This window comes from Octopus sinensis, linkage group LG13, assembly GCF_006345805.1.
Source record: "Octopus sinensis linkage group LG13, ASM634580v1, whole genome shotgun sequence".
NCBI classification, from domain to species: Eukaryota; Metazoa; Mollusca; class Cephalopoda; order Octopoda; family Octopodidae; genus Octopus; species Octopus sinensis.
In genome coordinates, this window is record NC_043009.1 from 62,574,887 (window position 1) to 62,597,272 (window position 22,386).

At 39.3% G+C, this 22,386-nt stretch overlaps 1 protein-coding gene across 1 annotated transcript in view; it reads left to right on the plus strand.

Annotated features, from left to right (window-relative positions):
* The window catches only part of LOC115218356 (kinase D-interacting substrate of 220 kDa), a 59,943-nt gene that overhangs the window by 26,883 nt on the left and 10,674 nt on the right, over positions 1-22,386 (plus strand). The window contains exons 7-17 of the mRNA XM_029788120.2: positions 1,442-1,540; positions 2,719-2,817; positions 4,978-5,076; positions 7,448-7,546; positions 10,337-10,435; positions 11,871-11,969; positions 12,245-12,422; positions 13,940-14,101; positions 15,312-15,491; positions 17,276-17,429; positions 18,222-18,370. Of these exons, the coding sequence (XP_029643980.1) occupies positions 1,442-1,540; positions 2,719-2,817; positions 4,978-5,076; positions 7,448-7,546; positions 10,337-10,435; positions 11,871-11,969; positions 12,245-12,422; positions 13,940-14,101; positions 15,312-15,491; positions 17,276-17,429; positions 18,222-18,370 (1,417 nt within the window). The remainder of the gene's footprint in view (positions 1-1,441; positions 1,541-2,718; positions 2,818-4,977; positions 5,077-7,447; positions 7,547-10,336; positions 10,436-11,870; positions 11,970-12,244; positions 12,423-13,939; positions 14,102-15,311; positions 15,492-17,275; positions 17,430-18,221; positions 18,371-22,386) is intronic.

Sequence of the window (22,386 nt, forward strand, 5' to 3'; positions counted from 1 at the left end):
GACCAAGACCTTTGGCATTATGTTGTGCTTGAGAAGAAGACCCTTCAAGATGAGCAAAATTGCAGTTGTAGCAGATACTGGTGTCACACAAATGGCACCTGTGCCAATGGTACATAAAAGCACCCATTACACTCTCAGAGTGGTTAGGAAGGGTATCCAGCATAGAAAACCATGTCAAATCAGACTGGAGCCTGGCACAGCCTTCCAGCATGCCAGCCTAGTCAAACCGTCCAACGTCGACAATGGATGTTAAATAAGGATGATGATGATATTTAGAATGGTAAGGCATGAAGCTGGCAGAATCATTAGTGCATCAAACGAAATGCTTAGTGGAATTTCTTTTGCCACTTTTTTTATTCTGAGGTCAAATCCCACTTAGGTCAGCTTTTACCTTTTGTCTTTTCGGGAGTGTGGTAGGAGAGTGATGTAATCAACTTGGGTCCCTCTCTTCAAATTGCTGGCCTTGTGCCAAGATTAGGAAGTGGTTAGCAGAATCATTAGAGTACCAACCAAAGTACCTTGCTGTATTTAATTATGTCTTTTTAGACTGAGTTCAAATCCCACCACAGTCAACTTACCCTTGCAGTCAATAAAATAAAGTACCAGTTAAATACTGGGGTCGATATAACCACCTGTCCCTTCTCCAAAATCTGTAGCAAACAGTACAAACAACACCCGAAGGAAATTCATTTCTTGGGTGCCAGAATGGCTGTGTTGTTAAGAAGCTTGTTCTGTAACCATGTTGTTTCAGGTTCAATCCCATTGTGCAGCAGCTGAGGCAAATGTCTTCTACTATAGCCCCAGGCTGACCAGTGCCTTGTGAGTGGATTTTGTAGTGCCAATGCATGAAACTCTTGGACCTTTAATCATTTTGTAATTTTTGTTGATTAATAATAAAGAAAATGTTTATACAGGTATGACTGTGTGGTAATAAGCTTTCTTCCCAACCACATGGCTCCGGGTTCAATCCCACTGCATAGCACCTTGGGTAGGTGTCTTCTACTATAGCCTCAGACTGACCAAAGCCTTGTGAGTGGATTTGGTACGTGGAAACTGAAAGAAGCCTGTCATATATATTTATATGTGTGCGTGTCTTTTTGTCTGTGTTTATGTCCCTGTAACTTAGTGGTTCGGCAAAGGTGACCAATAGAATAAATACCAGGCTTAAAAAAAAAAACAAGTACTTGATACAATTCATTTGACTAAAACTTCTTCAAGGCAGTGCCCCAGCATGGCCACAGTCTAATGACTGGAACAAGTAAAAGATAAAAGATACGAGATGCTTGTGTTTTGAGTTCTATTTTCCTGTTTGTATCCCCAAACCTTAATATCTTTTGTATATCCTCTGCATATCCTCTGTATATCCTCTGCATATGGTTGTCATATGTTGTTTGCTTGTTGTTGTTTCTCTGCTGCTTCACGGCTTTCATTGTCTTTCCAGTATGGAACAACACCATTGGTGTGGGGAGCTCGTAAAGGTTATCTGAACATTGTTGAAAAATTATTGGACCATGGAGCTGATGTGGATATCTCAGGAATGGTAAGTCAGTGCCTGGCATTTATTGACATTGTATATATTCAGCTTAGGGATGGGTTGCTTGGTTGATTAATTTGATAGATGGATAAAATGCAAGGCATGTGTGTGTGTGTATATATATATTCTGCTAGGAGTTGGTGTTAGGAGGGTATCCAGTTGTAAGACTCCTGCTAAAACAGTCACAGAAATCTGGTGCAAGCTTCTGCCTGGCCAGCTCCTATCAAACCATCCCAGCCATGCCAGCATGGAAGGCAGATGCTAAATGATGATGATGAAGGGCAGTGAGCTAGCAGAATCATTGCATGCCGGGCAAAATGCTTAGTGGTATTTCGTCTGCCACTATGTTCTGAGTTCAAATTCTGCCAAGGTTGACTTTGCCTTTCATCCTTTCGGGGTCAATTAAATAAGTACCAGTTACGCACTGGGGTCGATGTAATCAACTTAACCCCTTTGTCTGTCCTTGTTTAGCCCCTTGTGGGCAATAAAGAAATAGATATATATATATATGTCTGGAGTGAAGGATGTTGTCAAAGAATACCACCACGCAAAGCTATGTTGGGCCAGTTATGTCGCAAGGTCCACAGACAATCGGTGGACCCATGCATTTGTTGAACGGAAGAGACCACTTGGAACACCTCCAGTCAGGTGGGAAGAGGATTTAAGAAAAATGTTTGGAACAACATGAAGGAGAATGAAGCAAATGCTGTGGCCAGTGGAGCCAACTCAGCACCAGGCAGCCTGGCTGATCCAGGTGATTCAGGTGGTATATATATATGCGTGTGTGTATGTATAGGTGCAGGAATGGCTGTGTGGTAAGACGTTTGCTTCCCAACCACATGGCTCTGGGTTCAGTCCCACTGCTTGGCACTTTGGGCAAAGGCCTTCTACTATAGCCTCAGACCAACCAAAGCCTTGTGAGTGAACTTGGTAGAGGGAAACTGAAAAAATCCCATCATGTGAATAAAGTACTGTATGAATCAGCTGAAATTGCAAAGATAATCTGGTACTCAACTGAGGAAAGAAAACTCCGAATGACCCATCCTTGTTTTCTTTGTATCGTTTGTCTGGATGTTTTGTTGTCCCATTTTTGTATCACCTAACTATCTGGATGTTTTGCGATCTTGTCCCATTTTGTTTATATATATATATCATTATCATAATGTTCGTCATTTTTATTGTAGAATTCATGGACAGCCTTACTTGTTGCTACTCGTGGTGGTTACACAGAAATTGTGCACAAATTAATTGAGAGAGACCCCCATGTTAATGCAGTTGATAAAGTAAGGAAAGATTTTTTTTTTCTTTTGACATTTTAAAAATAATTTCTCTAAAGTCTTAATCATTTTATTTTTTTAATCACCTTCAACTCTTTAGTTTAACCACATTCAAAGTTAATTTACATGCTTAGAGGAAAATATGATTGTTGTTTGGAGAAGAGGGATAAATAGGAGCATGTTTCAGTCTATTAGCCATCATCAGTGTAGTATATCTACTGAAGCTCATTTAAGCAATTAACAAAGATTTTTTACGGGTATGGATGTGTGATTGGGAGCCTGATGCAGCCCTGAGGCTTGTCAGATCCTGTCAAACTGTCCAACCCATGCCAGCATGGAAAATTAATATCAAATGATGAGGGTGAGCCACATGACTTTTGGGGTTCAGTCCCACTATACAGCATCTTGGGCAAGTGTCTTGTACTATAGCCCCAGGCCAGCCAAAGCCTGTGAGTGGATTTGGTAGATAAAAAGTGAAAGAAGCTTGTCTTGTGTGTATGTGTGTCTCTGTGTGTGTGCATGCATGTATGTTTGCATGTATGTGTGCCTGTGTGTGTGCATGTGTATGTGTACCTCTGTGTGTATATGCACCTTTGTGTGTGTGTGTGTACATGTGTGCATGTGTATGTGTGCCTCTGCATGTGTATGTGTGCCTTTGTTTGTGCCTGTCCGTGTATACATTTATTTGGAAAGAACAGAGACCAATGGAATAAGTATCATGCTTACAAACAAGTGTTTGGGGTGTTGGTCTGTTTGGCTAAAATTCTTCAAGACAGTGCTCCAGCATGGCCACAGTCCAGTGACCAAAACAAGTAAGAGATCAAGGATGAAATTAACTGATTCTTTTGAGTTATTTCCTTTAGTTTGTTTTTATTATTATTATTATTATTATCATCATCATCATCATCATCGTCATCATCATTATTATTATTATTATTATTATTATTAAGGCTGCGAGCTGGCAGAATCGTTAGTACGCTAGATAAAATGCTTAGTGGTATTTCGCCCATTGGTACGTTCTCAATTCAAAAGTACCAGTTAAACACTGGGGTTGATGTAATTTACTCATCCCCCCCTGCCCTCAAAATTGCTGCCCTTGTGACAAAATTTGAAACCATTATTATTGTTGTTATTATTATTATTATTATTATTATTATTATTAATTAGTGGCCAAAAAATATTTATAAACTCTTTTTCTATATTAAAAATGTTTGTCAACCAGCAAGGTGGCATTCAGTAGACTGTACTATGCTGATGAGATTAAATAGGCTGAAACAGATACATAGTTGTCCCTTGATTGCAAGTAAATTTAAAGGAAGGTTTACCAATAGACTTTCCTTTAAATTAACTTTGAAAGGTTACTTCCTTGAAATTATCTCCCTTTACTTTGAAGTGTGCTCACCATCGCTGCTAGGTTTGTTTGTCTTCTTTCTCTAATTAAGAGCGGGATTTAAATAATTAAGAATTTTTGACATACATCATTTTGTACGTCAACCCTTAACTTACCCAAATTTATGGCATTGATTCATTTAACTTATTCTATTTCTCTTTAATTATGCAGATTACACTGGCCCAAAATTATTCATAACTCTTTTTCTATTTATAAAAATCTTTTTCGTATGATCAAACACATGTAAGAGTAGACTATAGTCTGCTGATGAGGTCTAATAGACTGAAACATGTCCTTGGTTGTCCCCTACCTGCATGGCAAGGATCTGATATTCTCCTTTTCATCTGATCTTTGAAGAAACAAATTGAACCAATTTATTTTCTCCTCTGCATGTAAATTGATTGAGAAATTAATTAATTCCTTAGTAGCATTTCTTCCAGCTCTGTACGTTTCTGAGTTCAAATTCCACTCATGTCAACTTTGCCTCTCACCTTTTCAGGGCCAGTAAAATAAGTACCAATTAAGTACTGGGGTCGATTACATCAACCCCAAAAGTAGAAAAATATATTTAATTGTCATAAAAGTCTTGGTTTATATTTTTAAGATGTTGTGAGGGTCAGAAATTATATAAATTGTTTCTTGTTTGTTTTCCGTAAACAGAAATCAGTTAACAATTTTGTTCATGTTTTGTTGTGTTTTGTTTTGCTATTTTTCATTTAATTTTTCATTAAATTCTATGAATAACCAATGCTATTTGTCTGCTTTGTTTCCTTTAGGATGGTTTCACAGCCCTTGCTATCAGTGCCAAAGAAGGTTACACTGAAATCTCGCAGGCTCTTCTAGCCAAAGGAGCTTATGTTAACATCGTTGATAAAGTTAGTCACATTTTCACTATTTTACTCTTAATATTTCCAATATTTTGTGAAGTTTTTTGTTGTTGTTTGTTGATGTCTATCACTACTAGAAAATATAATTATAGATAATAACTATATATTGATTTTAGGAAGGCATTCAACCATAAAAACCCTGCCAAAATAGACAGTGGAGCCTAGTGCAGTCTTCTGCCTAGCCAGCCACTGTCTCCTACCTAGCCAAACCCTGTCTTCTGCCTAGCGAGCCCCTGTCTTCTGCCTAGCCAGCCTCAGTCTTCTGCCTAGCCGGCCCCTGTCTTCTGCCTAGCCAGCCCCTGTCTTCTACCTAGCCGGCCCCTGTCTTCTACCTATCTGGCCCCTGTCTTCTGCCTAGCTAGATCCTGGAAAATGGACGTCAAATAACAATGATGACGATGATGACGGGCATGGCTGGTAGGCATAGACGTGGTTGTATGGATATAAAGTTTGCTTCCCATGCACATTGTTTCAAGTTCAGTCCTACTACATAGCACCTTGAACAAATGTCTTCTACTACAAGCCTGGATCAACTAAAGCATTGTGAGTAGGTTTAGTAGATGGCAACTGAGCGAAGCCCATTGTGTGGGTGTGTGTACTCGTGTCCTGGCATCACATGATGGGGAAATATTATCTTGCAGGCAGTGATGAAAACTAATCAGAGGAGGCTGAACTTCACAAAGAAGGTAATCAGATAACTACAAGCATCAAGATGCTATCCTGAAGAAGACCTATCCTGCCCAGGCAAGCATGGAAAAACAGGCATAAAATGTTCATAAAAGTTGTGTGGATATAGATAGATAGATATTGATTGATACAGGGATGGAGACTTACATACAGGACTTTAAGTTTCTCTTTCAACAATTTTGATGATTGTTGCTCATTTTCAGCTATACTTGATTGTGCCACACGCACTGGACTTGCACAGCTGATATTGAGGTCTACTTCCGTTGTCATCACCACATGGTTTGCTAGTATGTATATCATCATCATCATCATCCAGTGTTTTAAATCCAGGTTTTATCCCCGTTAATGGGGGTGGCTGGATCTACCTCAATGCCATAGCAACTGAGGTAGGCAGGTGCAGCCCACCCCAAACTTTCGGCTGGCTGGCACCCATACTCCTTTGCTATCATGAGGCATTTTTGGAGCTGGATTTTCTACAGAGGCATGCCCTTGTTTACTCCCAACCTCAGTTTCTAGACATGAATGGTCCAGAGACCAAGGCCTCTACCATGATTTTTAAGAAATGTGGTGGAAAACTAGCTCAGGAAGGTGGGGACGCTACTCCCTGAGACCCCTTTTGGAGCCCACACACACTGTCTTATGATGTGAGGTGATGGTGATATATAGTTTGGTAGAGGAAGACCAAAGGAATAAATGGCAATGTTTCATTCCATTCTGGGAACTGATAAGATGACAAAGGATTGAAAAGGTTAATATGTTGTATTACATGAAATCCAGTCTAACTAATAGACGTAGATATAATTTTACGATGATAAATGTATAATTAGACTTGAGTTTATATTGGTTAAATATTTCTGTCATTTTCTGTAATCCTTAAAAAAAACTTAATCCCTTTAGCATTTAAACCAATCATATCGGGTCCAAACATTCTTCTTCTTTTATATTCAAACCAGTGAATTCCAGCCTCTCACACCTACCCTACAATGTCATTCTCAAAATAACAATCACATCATCAAAGTCTCAAAGCTACAAGATAATGCATGATTAATTTAAAACAATGTTAATGAATAATTATTCATCTGAATTCTAAAAGGTTAAACCATACCAAAGAAAAATCCAAATTTCAACAAACTTCCTAAAATATCTTTAACCTTTTTGTTACCATATTCTTTTGAGATGCTCTGTGTTTCGTCCAATTACTTTAAATATAACAAAGAATTTAGTAAAATAACTTAGTTATCATTCAGCTAGTGTTAGGAACATAAATTGTGACTAAGGCTTGGTGGAAGATTTTAATTCAGAACTTTTGAAAACAAGACATTTGTACTACAGAGCTGTTTCAGCTGGGTTGGTATCAAAAGGGTTAAGAATGGTTTCTCTATTATATATTTTAACCCTTTTGTTACCATATTTCTGTTGAGATGCTCTGTGTTTCTTTCAATTAATTTTAAATATAACAAAGAATTTAGTAAAATAACTTAGTTATCATTAAGCAAGTGTTAGGAACATAAATTGTGACTAAGGTTTGGTGAAAGATTTTAATTCAGAAGTTGGAAACAAGACATTTGTACTACAGAGCCAGAGGCGGTTTCAGCCGGGTTGGTATCAAAAGGGTTAAAGAATTGTCTGATATTGTTGTTTCTATTTTTTCTTCTTTTTTTTTTCTGTCCAGGCGAGTGATACAATATTGATTCATGCTGTGAAAGGAGGTCACGTTGATATCGTCAAGGCCTTGCTTGGTAAACATGCTGATGTAGATATTGCTGGTTCGGTGAGTATTGAACATTTCTCTATTACTGGAAGACTATAACAATGTAATTCCCCTTCACTAATGACATGTGTGTGTATGTTTATATATGTATGTATATGTGTATATCACTGAATCAATCAAACTATCGAACATTGCCATTCACCACTGGACACAATGTCCTTCCTCACGTTGTTGTAGTTTTCAAATGATGCCAACCTGCTGGTTAGGCTGACAGACCAACATTTACCCTGAATGGAACACCAGTTCATCACAGGGTTAACGATTGACAGCTGACCGGACTGGAGCAATGCCCAAGAAGACAACACACTGCCAGACTAGGAACTGAAACCATGATCTTGCAATCGTGAGTGCAACTCCCTAACCACATGGCCACATGCCTTCACATATACTTATAATACTGTAAAAGTTGTGACTGTATAGTTAGGAAGTTCACTTTACAAGCGCATGGTTCTGGGTTCAATTCCTGTGTACTGTACCTTGGCAAGTATTTCTACTGTGGCTTCAAATTGACCAATGTCTTGTCAGTGGAATTTGGTAGACAAAGCAGTGTGTGGGTGAATACATACAAGGTCTGATCAATAAGTATCCGGACTGTTGCCATAGTAACGAAGCTAAAGCACACAGAGTGAAGTCACTTGGCACAGATTGACCTTGAACTCTGCTGTGCATGTACATCATCATCATCATCATCATTTAACGTCCGCTTTCCATGCTAGCATGGGTTGGACGATTTGACTGAGGTCTGGTGAACCAGATGGCTGCACCAGACTCCAATCTGATCTGGCAGAGTTTCTACAGTGGGATGCCCTTCCCAACGCCAACCACTCTGAGAGTGTAGTGGATGCTTGGCAACGGCCACTCTCAAATGGTGCTTTTTATGTGCCACCTGCACAGGAGCCAGTCCAGCGGCACTAGCAACTAAGTTTTAATGTTCTAGCTCACCTCCCTTGTTTACAGCAGTTTTACTTTAGTTTCACGGATGCTGCCTTTTTACTGTCAATCTCATCATTGAAAATGCAGTGATGTCGTAATTGGCCCCTTGGCCTCTGTAATTCTCTCCCGTAGCAGGAACTAGATTTAATGTGTCATGGTTTAGAAACACAAGGCAGTGGTTGGTATTTTTTATCCAAACTGACAACCATGTGGTCAGTAGCCCAGCACTTTCACTTCACAGCTATTTTAGAGCCCTTCATTGTGGATGTCATTTGAAGTAATAAAAACACACCTTAAACATATAAATATTATTATGATTCCAACATACAAGCATCATCACATATGTTATGAACAAGCAAAACGAAAATGTCTTTAACATTTGTACATTGTCACTTGTCTCTCACTGAACACCTTTTTGATCTCCATGTGTCTAACACACGTGGACATGCCTACAAAGTCAGAAAACAACACAGCTCCCATGACTTTCGGAAACATTTTTTCACGCTCAGAGTTGCTGAAGCATGGAATAAACTGCCTGCGTCAGTTGTTGACTGCCATGACACTGCATCCTTTAAGGCCCTCATGCTTTCCGAAATCCGCCGAAACTACACCTGATTATATATACACTTTAGATGAGTTGTAGTGCACCTGAGCACTGTACACAATTATTATTATTATTATTATTATTATATCAGCGTGACATTTCCCTCTCACATAAATATCATCAATGTCCTATAAACGTGATCACATCTCTCTAAAATATAAATACATAAACATTATTACATATCTCATATGTGAGGCTAGGTCGGAATCTAGGACAAGTTAAAAAAAAAACTAAACAATGGCGCAGGAGTGGCTGTGTGGTAAGTAGCTTGCTTACCAACCACATGGTTCCGGGTTCATTCTCACTGCGTGGCACCTTGGGCAAGTGCCTTCTACTATAGTCTTGGGCTGACCAAAGCCTTGTGAGTGGATTTGGTGGACGGAAACTGAAAGAAGCCTGTCGTATATATATATATATATATGTATGTGTGTGTATATGTTTGTGTGTGTGTTTGTCTCCCAACATCGCTTGACAACAAATGCTGGTGTGTTTACGTCCCCGTAACTTTGCAGTTCGGCAAAAGAGACCGATAAATAAGTACTACGCTTCTAAAGAATAAGCCCTGGGGTCGATTTGCTCGACTAAAGGCAGTGCTCCAGCATGGCCACAGTCAAAAGACTGAAAAGAGTAAAAGAATGCACTGTGTGTGTATCATCATCATCATCGTTTAACGTCTGTTTTCCATGCTGGCATGGGTTGGACAGTTCAACTGGGAAGCCAGGAGGCTGCACCAGGCCCCAATCTGATCTGACAGTATTTCTACAACTGGATACCCTTCCAAACGCCAACCGCTCCGAGAGTGTAGTGGGTGCTTTTTACATGACACCAGGACTGGGGCCAGAGGAGCTGGCATCAACCATGATCAGATGGTGTTTTTATGTGCCACAGGAGTTAGCATCGACCATGATCAGATGGTATTTTTTACATTTCAGCGGCACTGGCATCATCCGCGTTTGGATGGTGTTTTTTATGTGCTACTGGCACAGAAGCCAGAGGAGCAGGCATCGACCACGTTCAGATGGTGCTTTTTACATGCCACCGGTACAGAAGCCAGTCAAAGCGGGACTGGCATCATCCACGTTCGGATGGTGCTTTTTATGTGCTACCAGCACAGAGCTCACAACTACAATTTGCATTTGATTTGATATTTTGATATTGCTGATGTTGATGTATGTTAAGAGAAATCTATAAATTTACCCTTTTTTGTTTTACAATGTTGTTCTTGCTGTTGATGATGGTGATAATGTATCCAGGAAGGTAAAACTGCACTCTACTGGGGCATCGATAAGGGCTACAATGATATTGTCAAACAACTTCTGGCTATGGACCCTGACCTGGAGATCTGTAACAAGGTTAGTTGGCCATATTTCTTTGTTTATCTCAGTAGTGGTGGTCATGTGGCTAATTACTGGTATTCATGTGTGTGTGAGGTGGACTGGCAAGTATGTGTGAGACTGTCACATACAGAATGGTGTGTGTGTGTGTGTGTGAAGTTGTCACATGTGAAATGTTAGGAATGTGTGTGGGTGAACATTTTTTCGGTGGGTTTAAGTGGGTTTGTGTTATGCCAGTATGGTTTGTAGTTCTGTTGGTGTGTGGTGTTTGCAGTTGTGTTGGTGTGTGGCGTATAGTTGTATATTGTTGTTATTTAGCTCCAAGTCAAACCTATAACCAAAGGCAACTCAACCATGACCTCCCCATCTGTAACTGGTATGATGTAGTGATGCAGTATGTGGATTACAAGAAGACCTCCCTCAACCAATGCAGGACAAAGGACAATGGCATGTTGATATATGGATGAAGACAGTGAAATGCTGGAGAGAGAGAGAGAGAGAGACCAAGGTAGATGTAGGAAGAAATGTGAATACTGGATTTCACAATGTTTAGACGAGTTGACAGAAGATGAAAAGAAGTGAGAACATCTTGTTTTCCAGACTCTGCCAACCCATACTAACATCAGAAATTGCCCCTTAGAATGGAGAGAATGATAATTTGATGTTTGAATGTTATTTGTATTGTGATAACATCAATTAAGTGTACATATTGAAGGAGGTAAGCTATAAAACACATACCTGGGAAGCACCCCTCTTCTGTTGCTGCAGAGAAGATCGCTGTTTGTTGTGTATGATTTTTTTCCTTATTTGAAGTGTTTGTGTGTGGCATATAATGTTTTGTTAATGTGTACCGAGTATATAAAATGTTTTGTTGTAGTATGGAAGGAAGAGAAGATCATAGAAATGACCATATTTGATGGCATATAAGATGCACTTTTTCCCAAAAAAAGGTGTTTCAAAAAATCACCCTTGGCTCTATGTATAAGGTTGGGCTTGCCATAAGCTTTAATGAGCTAAAAACGTTTTCCTTAAATAAGAGCTGCTGGAATTGGGGAGCATCAAATATGCCTGTACATCTTTAATGCCATCAAATGCAATGTACATACATACATACATACACACACATACACATAAACACACATACACACACGCACACATACATACATGACCTCGTGTGTACCGTTGGCGATTTTTTTCCTCTGTCTTCCCTTCTCTGGATCTTTCCTTCTCCTATGTTTCCGACGAAGAGCTCCGCTCGAAACGTTAAACCCTCCTTCTTTCCTTCTTTCCTGAGCGTCCAATAATACTATATTTGTTCCGCGTCCTCGCGTTGTTGTGTTTTTTTGTGCTTTCTTGTTTGGATTAACTTTATATATATATATATGCACACACACACACACGCACACATATACATACATATATATAATCAAATTATTATTTGCTTTACATGAAGGATGGTGACACTCCGTTACTGAAAGCTGTCCGACATCGAAATGAAGGATGTGTGTATATGTTGCTGGAAAAAGGAGCCAAAGTATCAGCTGTCGACAAGGTTAGTGTGAATCGTCCATTTCAGTGAAGGCTTGAGCAGTTCAATCTCTTTTCTCTTCAGCATATATTATTAATTTAATTGACCTTTTTTGGCCTGAAAATCTCAACCTGTATACACCAGTGTATCTATTCCTGTTCCTATAAATTTGTATATATCTAATTATTTAATTTGTTACTTTATATTCTCTATAATTTATGACATAAAACTCTAAAATTTTTCTTCTGCCAAAACTATATTCTATCTGACTCAACTGTGTTCTATTGTCTTGCTAACAGAAAGGGGACACCGCCCTTCATATTGCTCTGCGGGCACGGAGCAAAAGAATTACCGAGATGCTATTACGGAACCCCAAAAACAGCCAGCTGTTATACAAGGGCAACAAAGTAGGGGAGACACCTTATAGTATTGATGCCTATTACCATAAAGGAATACTAACACAGATCTTTGGCCACAGTAAGTAAGATCTCTTGCAGTTGTCTCATATACCTTGTTATTCACACCTGCACATAAACACACCTGCACAAACACACCTGCACAAACACACTCATCTCCATCACCATTTAATATCCGTTTTTCATGCTGGAATGTGTTGGACAGTTTTACAGGAACTGGAGAGCTGCACCAGGCTCCTATTGTCTGTTGTTTTGGTATCATTTCTACAGCTGGATGTTCTTCCTGATGCAGAGTGCATTGGGTGCTTTTTACATGGTCCCAAAATTAATGCTTTATATGTGGCACCAATGCAAGTGCTTTATATGTGGTGCCTGGATGGGTAATTTTTATGTGGCACAAGCATGGGTGCTTTATATGTGGCACCAGCACAAGTGCTTTGTATGTGGCACCTGGATGGGTACTTTTTATGTGGCACAAGCATGGGTGCTTTATGTGGCACCTGGATGGGTACTTTTTATGTGGCACAAGCATGGGTGCTTTATGTGGCACCTGGATGGGTACTTTTTATGTGGCACCAGCCTGGATGCTTTATATGTGGCACCAGCACAAGTGCTTTATACGTGGTGCCTGCATGGGTACTTTTTACGTGACACCAGCACGTAAAACAGTATCACAAGATTCATAGTAACTTTGTTTACATTCATTTTGAAGTGAGGATTTCTCTGAAATAAGGGAGAAAAGTTCAACCCTTCTTCTATCATTCATTTGTCTTTTATAACGGAATCATTACATCACTGGACTTTGGACTTTTCAACAGGATTTTAAAAGTTAATTCTACCTCACAATTATTTAAACAATTGTTCTCTCCACATACCTGTGCATCACTACTGCTCACCTCTACATAAATGCTATCCCACCTGTCCCACATTCATCATCATCATCATCATCATTTAACATCCGTTTTCCATGCTAGCACAGTTTGCACGGTTCGAGCAGGTTCTTAGAAGCCAGGATGCTGCACCAGGCTCCAGTCTGATCTTGCAGTGTTTCTACAGCTGGATGCCCTTCTTAACGCCAACCTCTCCATGAGTGTAGTGGATGCTTTTTACGTGCCACCGGCACAAAAAAAATATTTCTATTCAATTTCTATTCTGCCCTTGTATACACTGATGCCTCCTACACCTGTACATCACTGCTATCACCACCCTCATGCACCCACATATACACCACTTCTTACCCACACCTATGTACCATTTCCCATTACTTATACCCCACCACTTCTCCATCTATCTCCTACTTATGAGGGGGTACTGAAAAGTTCCTGACTTTGAGGGTGTCATGAAAAGCCTGGTTGAAGGCCCACCCTTTCCAAGTCCTTTTACAGGGTTTATAAGAGCTGAAGGACCACTGCAATAAGTGTGTGAATTTGGGAGGGGAATATGTTGGATAAAATCACAATTAACTGAACCTCCTGTATTTTCTTTTACCCAAAGCCAAAAACTTTTCAGCACCTTCTTGTATATACCAATCCTCCATATCTATTAATTATATTCTTTAAAATATTTTGCTATTTCCAGGAAACCTGAATGCTAACGATGCTGAAAACCTTCTTGGTTATGAAATCTACAGTAGTGCCTTGGCAGACGTATTGAGTGAACCGTCATTAAGTATGCCGATAACAGTTGGACTCTATGCAAAGTGGGGCAGTGGGAAATCTTTTTTAATCAACAAATTACAAAGTAAGTTTGAATTGTTCAGAGGGGACCTGAATTGACTTTGGTGATCCTAATACCTTGATCATGGTTCCTAACCATTTTTTTAACCTCTGGGTCCCTTTGTTTCCTATTTTGTTCAGGTGGACCCTCATGGACATTCAATGTTTAATAAAAATCCCGTTATATTTTTATGATTAAATATTATTAGGAATTGTCTAAACAAAAACTCGTTAAGACATTTTGTGCATTGCAGAAGTAATTATCAATTTATTGCGCATACATTTTAACAACAAAATCCTATGTGGACCCCCCCCCCCAAGAGTCTTATGGGCCCCAATTGAGGACCACTGCTGTGCTGAGTAGCTGAACTGTTTTAAAATATTAATCATAGTATGGAGGTTAATTGACGTAACTTGATATCTCCCTCATAATGTAGAAAATAGCTGATCGTGTTTTAAAACCTATGTCTTGATATAAAGGCTGGCTAATACCAGGCGGGCCAAAAGTCACACACACCTAAACATTTGACATTTTATTTATATTACGCTGTTGTTGTTGCTGCTGCTACTACTGCTGCAGTTGTTGTTGATGCTGATGCTGTTGTTATTGTTGTTGTTGTTATTATTATTATTAAGAATGGCAGAATCGTTAGCACACTGGACGAAATGCTTAGCAGTATTTCACCAGTCGCTATGTTCTGAGTTCGGATTCCGCCAAGTTTCACTTTGCCTTTCATCCTTTCGGGGTCGATTAAATAAGTAACATCTACACACTGGGGTCGATGTAATCAACTTAATCCCTTCCCCCAAATTCGAGGCCTTGTGCTTCCAGTAGAAAGGGTTATTATATTATTATTTAAGAAGGCGGAAAGCTGGCAGAATTGTTAGCACACTGGACGAAACGCTTAGCAGTATTTCACCAGTCGCTACATTCTGAGTTCAAATTCTGCCAAGTTTAACTTTGCCTTTCATCCTTTCAGAGTCGATAAATTAAGTACCAGTGAAACACTGGGACCAATTTAATCGACTAGTCCCCTCCCACAAAATTTCAGACCTTGTACCTTTAAGAGAAAGGATTTTTTGTTGTTGTTGTTGTTCAGTGAGAGAGCAATGCATGCCGTCAAAGTGACACTGGGGTAAAATGTTGTTATTGTTGTTATTGTTATTATAACGAAGTTTACTGCAATAAAATGCTGTGTTAAAATCTTCATCACTGTTTTCCCATTATTTTACAGAGGAGATGAAATCTTTTACACAACAGAATCAGAAAATCAACTTCCATTTCACAAAAACTTTGATATTCTTCCTCTTCTTCTTAAACTTTATCATCGGGTTTGGCCTCAGTTTAGCTTTCAACTGGATTGTTGGGATCAGTGTTGGATTTGGATTGTTATTCTTACAGGCTATCGTTTTTGGTACGTATTTTACAGTACTCTCTTTGCAGTACAAAATATATATACTATTTATCTTTTTGATAGTTATATATATTTAATAAATAAATTTTTTTAATAAATAAATAAATAAATTTTTTAAAAATCAAAATTTAAAAAATTTAAAAATTAAATAAATAAATTAAAAAATAAATATATATATATATATAAAATTTTATAAATATAAATTAATAATTTTAAATATTTAAATTTAAATTTAAATAATTTAAATTTTGAATTTTATATTTTATATATTTTGTATATTATATTAATTATTTTATTTCTATGTTTTAGTTTATGTTTTTCACTGTTTGATTTGCCTAATAGTGGTTTTATCTCTAATTTAATTTATATTTATACATATATATATAATATATATATATATATATTATATATATATAAATGGGAAAAGCTGGTTTTTTGGATTATCTTAGGTTTCCTGTCCATAAAGGGTGTGGCTTTATGGTGTATCGCCAGATCCCAAAAATTTATAGGAGGTCTTAGGCCAACAGGTTTTTGGGATCTGACAATACACCATAAAGCTAAACCCTTTATGGATGGGAAACCTAAGGTAATCCCATAAACCTGCCTCCCCCATCTTTAATATATACTGCTCTACATCTTAGAATGTGCTTCTTCTTTCGGATATGTGTGTATATGTATGTATGTATGTATATATATATACACACACACACACATACATACGCACATACAAACAAAAATTTGTGTGTGTGTGAGTGTCTTTGTTCTCCACTGCTGCTTGACAACTGGTGTTAGTGTGTTTACATCCCCATAACTTAGCAGCTCGGCAAAAGAGGCCGATAAAATAAGTACTGGCATCAATTCATTCAAGTTCTTCAAGACTGTGCCCCAGCATGGCCACAGTCTAATGACAGAAACAAGTGAAAGATAAAAGATAAAGATGAACGTATGCAGACTCATACATTCAGAAAAATATGTTGATAATAATAATAATAATTTGGTGATGATGATGTTGATGATGATGATGATGATGAAATATATATATATATATATATATGATGGTGATATATATATATATACATGGGCCTGGGTATCTTGGTGGATTCCTCCTTTTCGCCTTCGGCCCAGTGCGTCCATGCTGCCAACAAAGCACGCGGAATTCTGTTCTTGATTCGACGTTCATTCGGAATGCTCACAGCAGCCATATTCCTACCACTCTATGTCACGCTGGTGAGACCCATATTGGAGTACGGGATTCAAGCCTCTTCTCCTTATCTCCTCAAAGACATACAGTACCTCGAAAGAGTCCAGAAGCTGGCTACCCGCATGGTTCTTGGTCTCAAGCATTTGTCTTATGAAGAAAGGCTAAGGACGCTCGACCTTTATTCTCTAGAAAAACGCTGCCGCCGTGGTAATCTCATTCTTGCTCACAACATCATATGCGGAAAGTGTAACCTCTCGAAAGAGCTGTTCTTCACTCCTGCTCCAGAGCGTCGGCTGCGGGGTCGTTCCGAAAAGCTCTACCTGCGACAATTTCATCACAATCAAAGGATTGGAGCTTTCTCCGTCCGGGTTGTGGATCCATGGAACAAGCTGCCAGACGAGATGGTGAAGATGCCGACGACCACTTTGTTCAAAGTCTCCCTTGACCTCAAGTGGCCTGAACTCTTTACATGAACACCACCCTGTACTTAACTCCATGTCCCCCTACATGGCCTTGCTATTTGCTTTTGAGCCAAAAATTAACTAACTAACTAACTAACATGTGTCTATGTTTATATTTTCAGCTGTAATCAAATATTTTACTCACCGTTACTCCAACCAGTTCACTTTACGCATATCATACAGTTTCCAACGACAGATGAAAAGTTTGAAAATGTTGCTGTACTTGTTGTTTTGGAACCCTCGCAAGCTGAGCTCCAATGAAGTACCTCACGTCAGGTAAGGCTCAATGCTTGCTTAAGGGCAAATTTAAATTCTTTACCTGTCAACTAATTTTCACTCACAAGACATTATTAGTCAATGCTTACAGTAGAAAGCACTGCCTCAAACTGCTGCACACCTGTATGTAGTGTCTTCTATTATACCTATTTCTTTACCACCCACAAGGGGCTAAACACACAGGGGACAAACAAGGACAGACAAACGGATTAAGTTGATTACATCGACCCCAGTGCGTAACTGGTACTTATTTAATTGACCCCAAAAGGATGAAAGGCAAAGTCGACCTCACAGGATGACTAAATTGTGTCCTCTTTTATACCCTATCTTCTACCCCACCTCCATTCTATCCTATCAATATAAAGTTTTGTGAAGGTGCATGTCTTAGTGGTGTGGGTGTTCGGCTCACAGTCGTAAGGTCATGAATTCAATTCCATGCGGAGCATAATGTCCTTGAGCAAGACACTTTATTCTACATTGCTCCAGTTCACTCAGTTGGCAAAAACGAGTTGTACCTATGAATGAAAAGGGGCCAGCCATGTCACATTCTGTGTCATACTGAATCTCCCTGAGAACTACATTAAGAGTATACATGTCTGTGGAATACTCAGCCACTTGCATGTTAATTTCACCAGCAGGCTGTTCCATTGATCAGATCAACTGGAACACTCATCATTGTAACCAACTGAGCACTAGTATAGTAGTAGTAGTACAAAGTCTTGTGAGTCAACTTTGACCCAATCTTCACCATCATTTATATAGTTTTATATTGACGACGTTTTTCATTTTCAGATTTCTCTTCTCTGACTGTACTCGTTTGACAAGTGTTGGAGGTGAGAAGTCCCTAGCTGCCATGATTGGGACTCTTTGTGACGAGGCAGAGCGATCTTATGGTGTCGTAGTAGCTCGACTATTCCGTATAGTCAAGACACAGTCTTACAGTAAGTATAATCATCATCATCATCATCGTCGTTTAACGTCCGTTCTCCATGCTAGCATGGGTTGGACGGTTCGACCGGGGTTCTGGGAAGCCAGAAGGCTGCACCAGGCTCCAGTCTAATTTGGCAATGTTTCTACAGCTGGATGCCCTTCCTAACGCCAACCACTCCGTGAGTGTAGTGGGTGCTTTTTACGTGCCACCTGCACAGGTGCCAGGCGGGGCTGGCAACGGCCACGGTCAGATTGGTGTATTTTATGTGCCACCGGCACGGAAGCCAGTCGAGGCGGTGCTGGCATCGGCCACGAGTTGGATAGTGCTTTTTACGTACCACCAGACCAGGGATCCTGGCTGGTTCAATTCGATTTCGATTTCGCTTCAACCCATTTATTCTCCCTCCCCTCAACTGATGTATCCACATCTCCACCCACCCTTACTCTCACCATATTTTGTCTCCTTCAAACATCATCTACACCACAGTACATTTGACTTAATACTCAAATCGTAGGGCGACCTGTTGTGCTTGAGGAGACCTATTGAGTCAAGTACATCAACATCAAATAAAAATCAAATGGAAATTGTAGTTGTGATACCTGTGCTGGTAGCACAAGCACCATCTGGCTTCTGTACCAGTGGAATGTAAAAAGTACAAGTCGATTGTGACCGTTGCCAACCTCCCTTGGCACCTGTGCCGGTGGCACATAAAAAGCACCCACTACACTCATGGAGTGGTTGGCGTTAGGAAGGGCATCCAGCTGTAGAAACACTGCCAGATCAGACTGGAGCCTGGTGCAGCTTCCTGGCTTCCCAGACCCCGGACGAGCCATCCAACCCATGCTATCATGGAAAACGGATGTTAAACGATGATGATGATGATGATTTGACTTAAATACTGTCTTGGTTGTCAGGTCACCAATGATCACTTTGTCCTCCTACAGTTTATTGGTCAGCCTGAACAACCTGCCTTTTGGTTGTTTACAGATATGAAGTTTAACCATTTTAATAGCTAACTGCCTGAGACTGACCCTGGTTCTTAGATAAAAACTTCCCATTTTAATCTTTTAGCTTTTAAAACAGCCATAGCCAACCCATATATTTTGTCAAATTCGATGACTGGCATCCGTGCTAGTGGAGCACTAAGAGCATCATCCAAGTGTGATCGTTGCCAGAGTGGCTAACTGGCATCCATGCCGGTGGCATGTAAAAAGCACCATTCGAGCGTGATCGTTACCAGCATCGCCTTACTGGCACTTGTGCCAGTGTGCAGGTGGCACGTAAAAAGAACACCATTTGGGTGTAGCCGTTGCCAGTACCACCTGACTGGCCCTCATGCCGGTGGCACATAAAAGCACCCACTACACTCTCGGAGTGGTTGGCATTAGGAAGGGCATCCAGCTGTAGAAACTCTGCTAGATCAGACTGGAGCCTGGTGCAGCCTCCTGGCTTCCCAGACCCCAGTCAAACCGTCCAACCCATGCCAGCATGGAAAACGGACGTTAAACGATGATGATGATGATGATGATCTTGTTTGTTGTTAACACGTTTCAGCTAATATACCCTCCAGCCTTCATCAGTTCCTCATCTCTTAAATATAGGACTTTATTCCAAAAATGTCTTATGGTGATTTGTACTAACTGTTTTCCCATTTAACAACATGCACTTGAACAGCCAACAACAGCTGCTAGAACATCACCAGAGGTTTGAATCTCTAAGATAATCCATGATTAATTCAAAACAATACGAATGAATAATTATTACAATTGACAGAGTAATCTGAATGCTAAAGCGTTAGGGTGAAATCCCAGTCGTTCATTTAACACCCAACCAAGAAAATGATTATATATTATGGCTGTAATTCCATGGCTTGTCTGATAATAATTTATCTACAGATACTTCTCTGCCATACACAGTACATTTGCCATTCCCTGTCTTTACTATGGATGACCCTTAGCTCTTTCATCTGCCTTGCAATATTCTCATCTTCCGTCCTACCATACTTTACCTATCTTTAACTGACTTTACAGGCAACCTTAGCCATTTCCCATAATGTTTCACTGCATATCATTAACTTCTGTTGAGACCAAACCAAGTCTTTAAAAAACTTCTTTTTTTTTGTACTTCAAGTAAAATTTTTTATTCAATTTTTTTTTAAAGCTAAGAAAATGATTTGAAATGAATGAAAAATAAAATAACTATTCCATTTTATTGTTGTCAAAGAGGCATATCATCATCACCATCATCATCATTATTAGCAGATTCATTAGTACCTTAGAGAAAATGCCTTGTGGTATTTCTTCTGGCTCTCTGTGTTTTGATTTCAAATCCCAGTGAAAGTTAAGTGCCAGTGAAACACTGAGCTTGATGTAATCAACTAGTCCTCATAAATGTGAGGCCTTGTGCCTCTAGTAAAAAGGATTATGATTATTATTATTATTAAAGTGATGAGTTGGCAGGATTTTTTACATGCTGGGCAAAAATGCTTGGCAGTATTTTGTCTGTCTTTACGTTCTGAGTTCAAATTCTGCCAAGGTCAACTTTATCTTTCATCCTTTCAGAGTTGATTAATTAAGTACCAGTGAAACACTGGGGTCAATGTAATTGACTAGTCCCCTCCACACCACATTTCAGGCCTTGTGCCTTCAGTAGAAATTATTATTATTATTATTATTATTATTATTATTAAGGCAGTGAGGTGGCCGAATCATTAGCACGCCAGACAAAATGCTTAGCAATATTTCGTCCATCATTACATTCTGGGTCCAAATTCTGCCAAGGTCAACTTTGCCCTTCATCATTTCAAGGTCAATAAAATAAGTACCAGTTGAACACTGGGAACAATATAATCCACTTACCCCTCTCCCAGACTTGCTGGCTTTGAACCAAAATTTGAAACCATTCTTCTTATTATCATCATCATCATCATCATCATCATCATCATCATCATCATCATCATCATCATCATCATCATCATCATCGTTATTTATATTAATTTGTAGTGAATAGCAGAATCAGTAGAAAACCAAATATTTAGCTGTCTCTTTTAAAATCCTCTCAGAATCATTTAAAATAAAGTACCAGTAAATTATTGGGGCCATTTTCATCAACTAACCCTTTCCTTCAAATTGTGGCCTTGTGCTTATGTTAGAAGCAATTGATTCTTAATCCTTAATGGTTAATAAAGAAATTATTATTACTATTATTGTTATTATTATTATTATTTTTTTTTTCAAAGAGAGTTAAGTGGGGGATTAGCTGACCAAATCATTAGCACTCCAGACAAAATGCCTTGTGATATTTTGTCTGTCCTTATTTTCTGAATCCAAATTCCACCAAGGTCCATTTTTCCTTCTGCCCTTTCAGGTTTGATAAAACAAGTACCAGTTGCGTAGTGGGGCTTGATGTAATCAACTATCCCATCCTTGCAAAATTTCTGGCCTTGTGCCTAAAGTAGAAAGGATTATTTCCAAACAGAGTAGTGGAATGATAGAATCAATAGAGCCACAGGCAAAATGCCTTTATGGTATTTCTTTTGACCCTGTATGATGTGGGTTTAATCCCACTAAGACCAAGTTTGTCTTTCATCCTTTTAGGGTCAATAAAATGAAGTGTCAGTCAAGTGCTGGGGTTGGTCATTATCAACCAAGCCCTTTCTCCAAATTTCAAGCCTTGTGCCTATGCTAGAAAGAATTAGTATTGGTTTCAAATTTTGGCACAAGGCCAGCAATTTCAGGGGATGGTGTAAGTCAATTACAGCAACCCTAGTGCTCGACTGGTACTTTTTTATCGACCCCAAAAGAAAGAAAGGCAAAGTCAACCTCGGTGGAAATTGAACTCAAAACATGAAGATGGACAAACTGCCACAAAGCATTTTGCCCAGCGTGATAACAATTCCGCCAGCTCACTGCATTGGAAAGAATTATTCTTATCAGTTGTTAGACATTTCTATATTTCTCAATAAAATATGATTAATAAATCCCGTGCCGGTGGCACGTTAAAAGCTCCAACTGATCGTGGCCGATG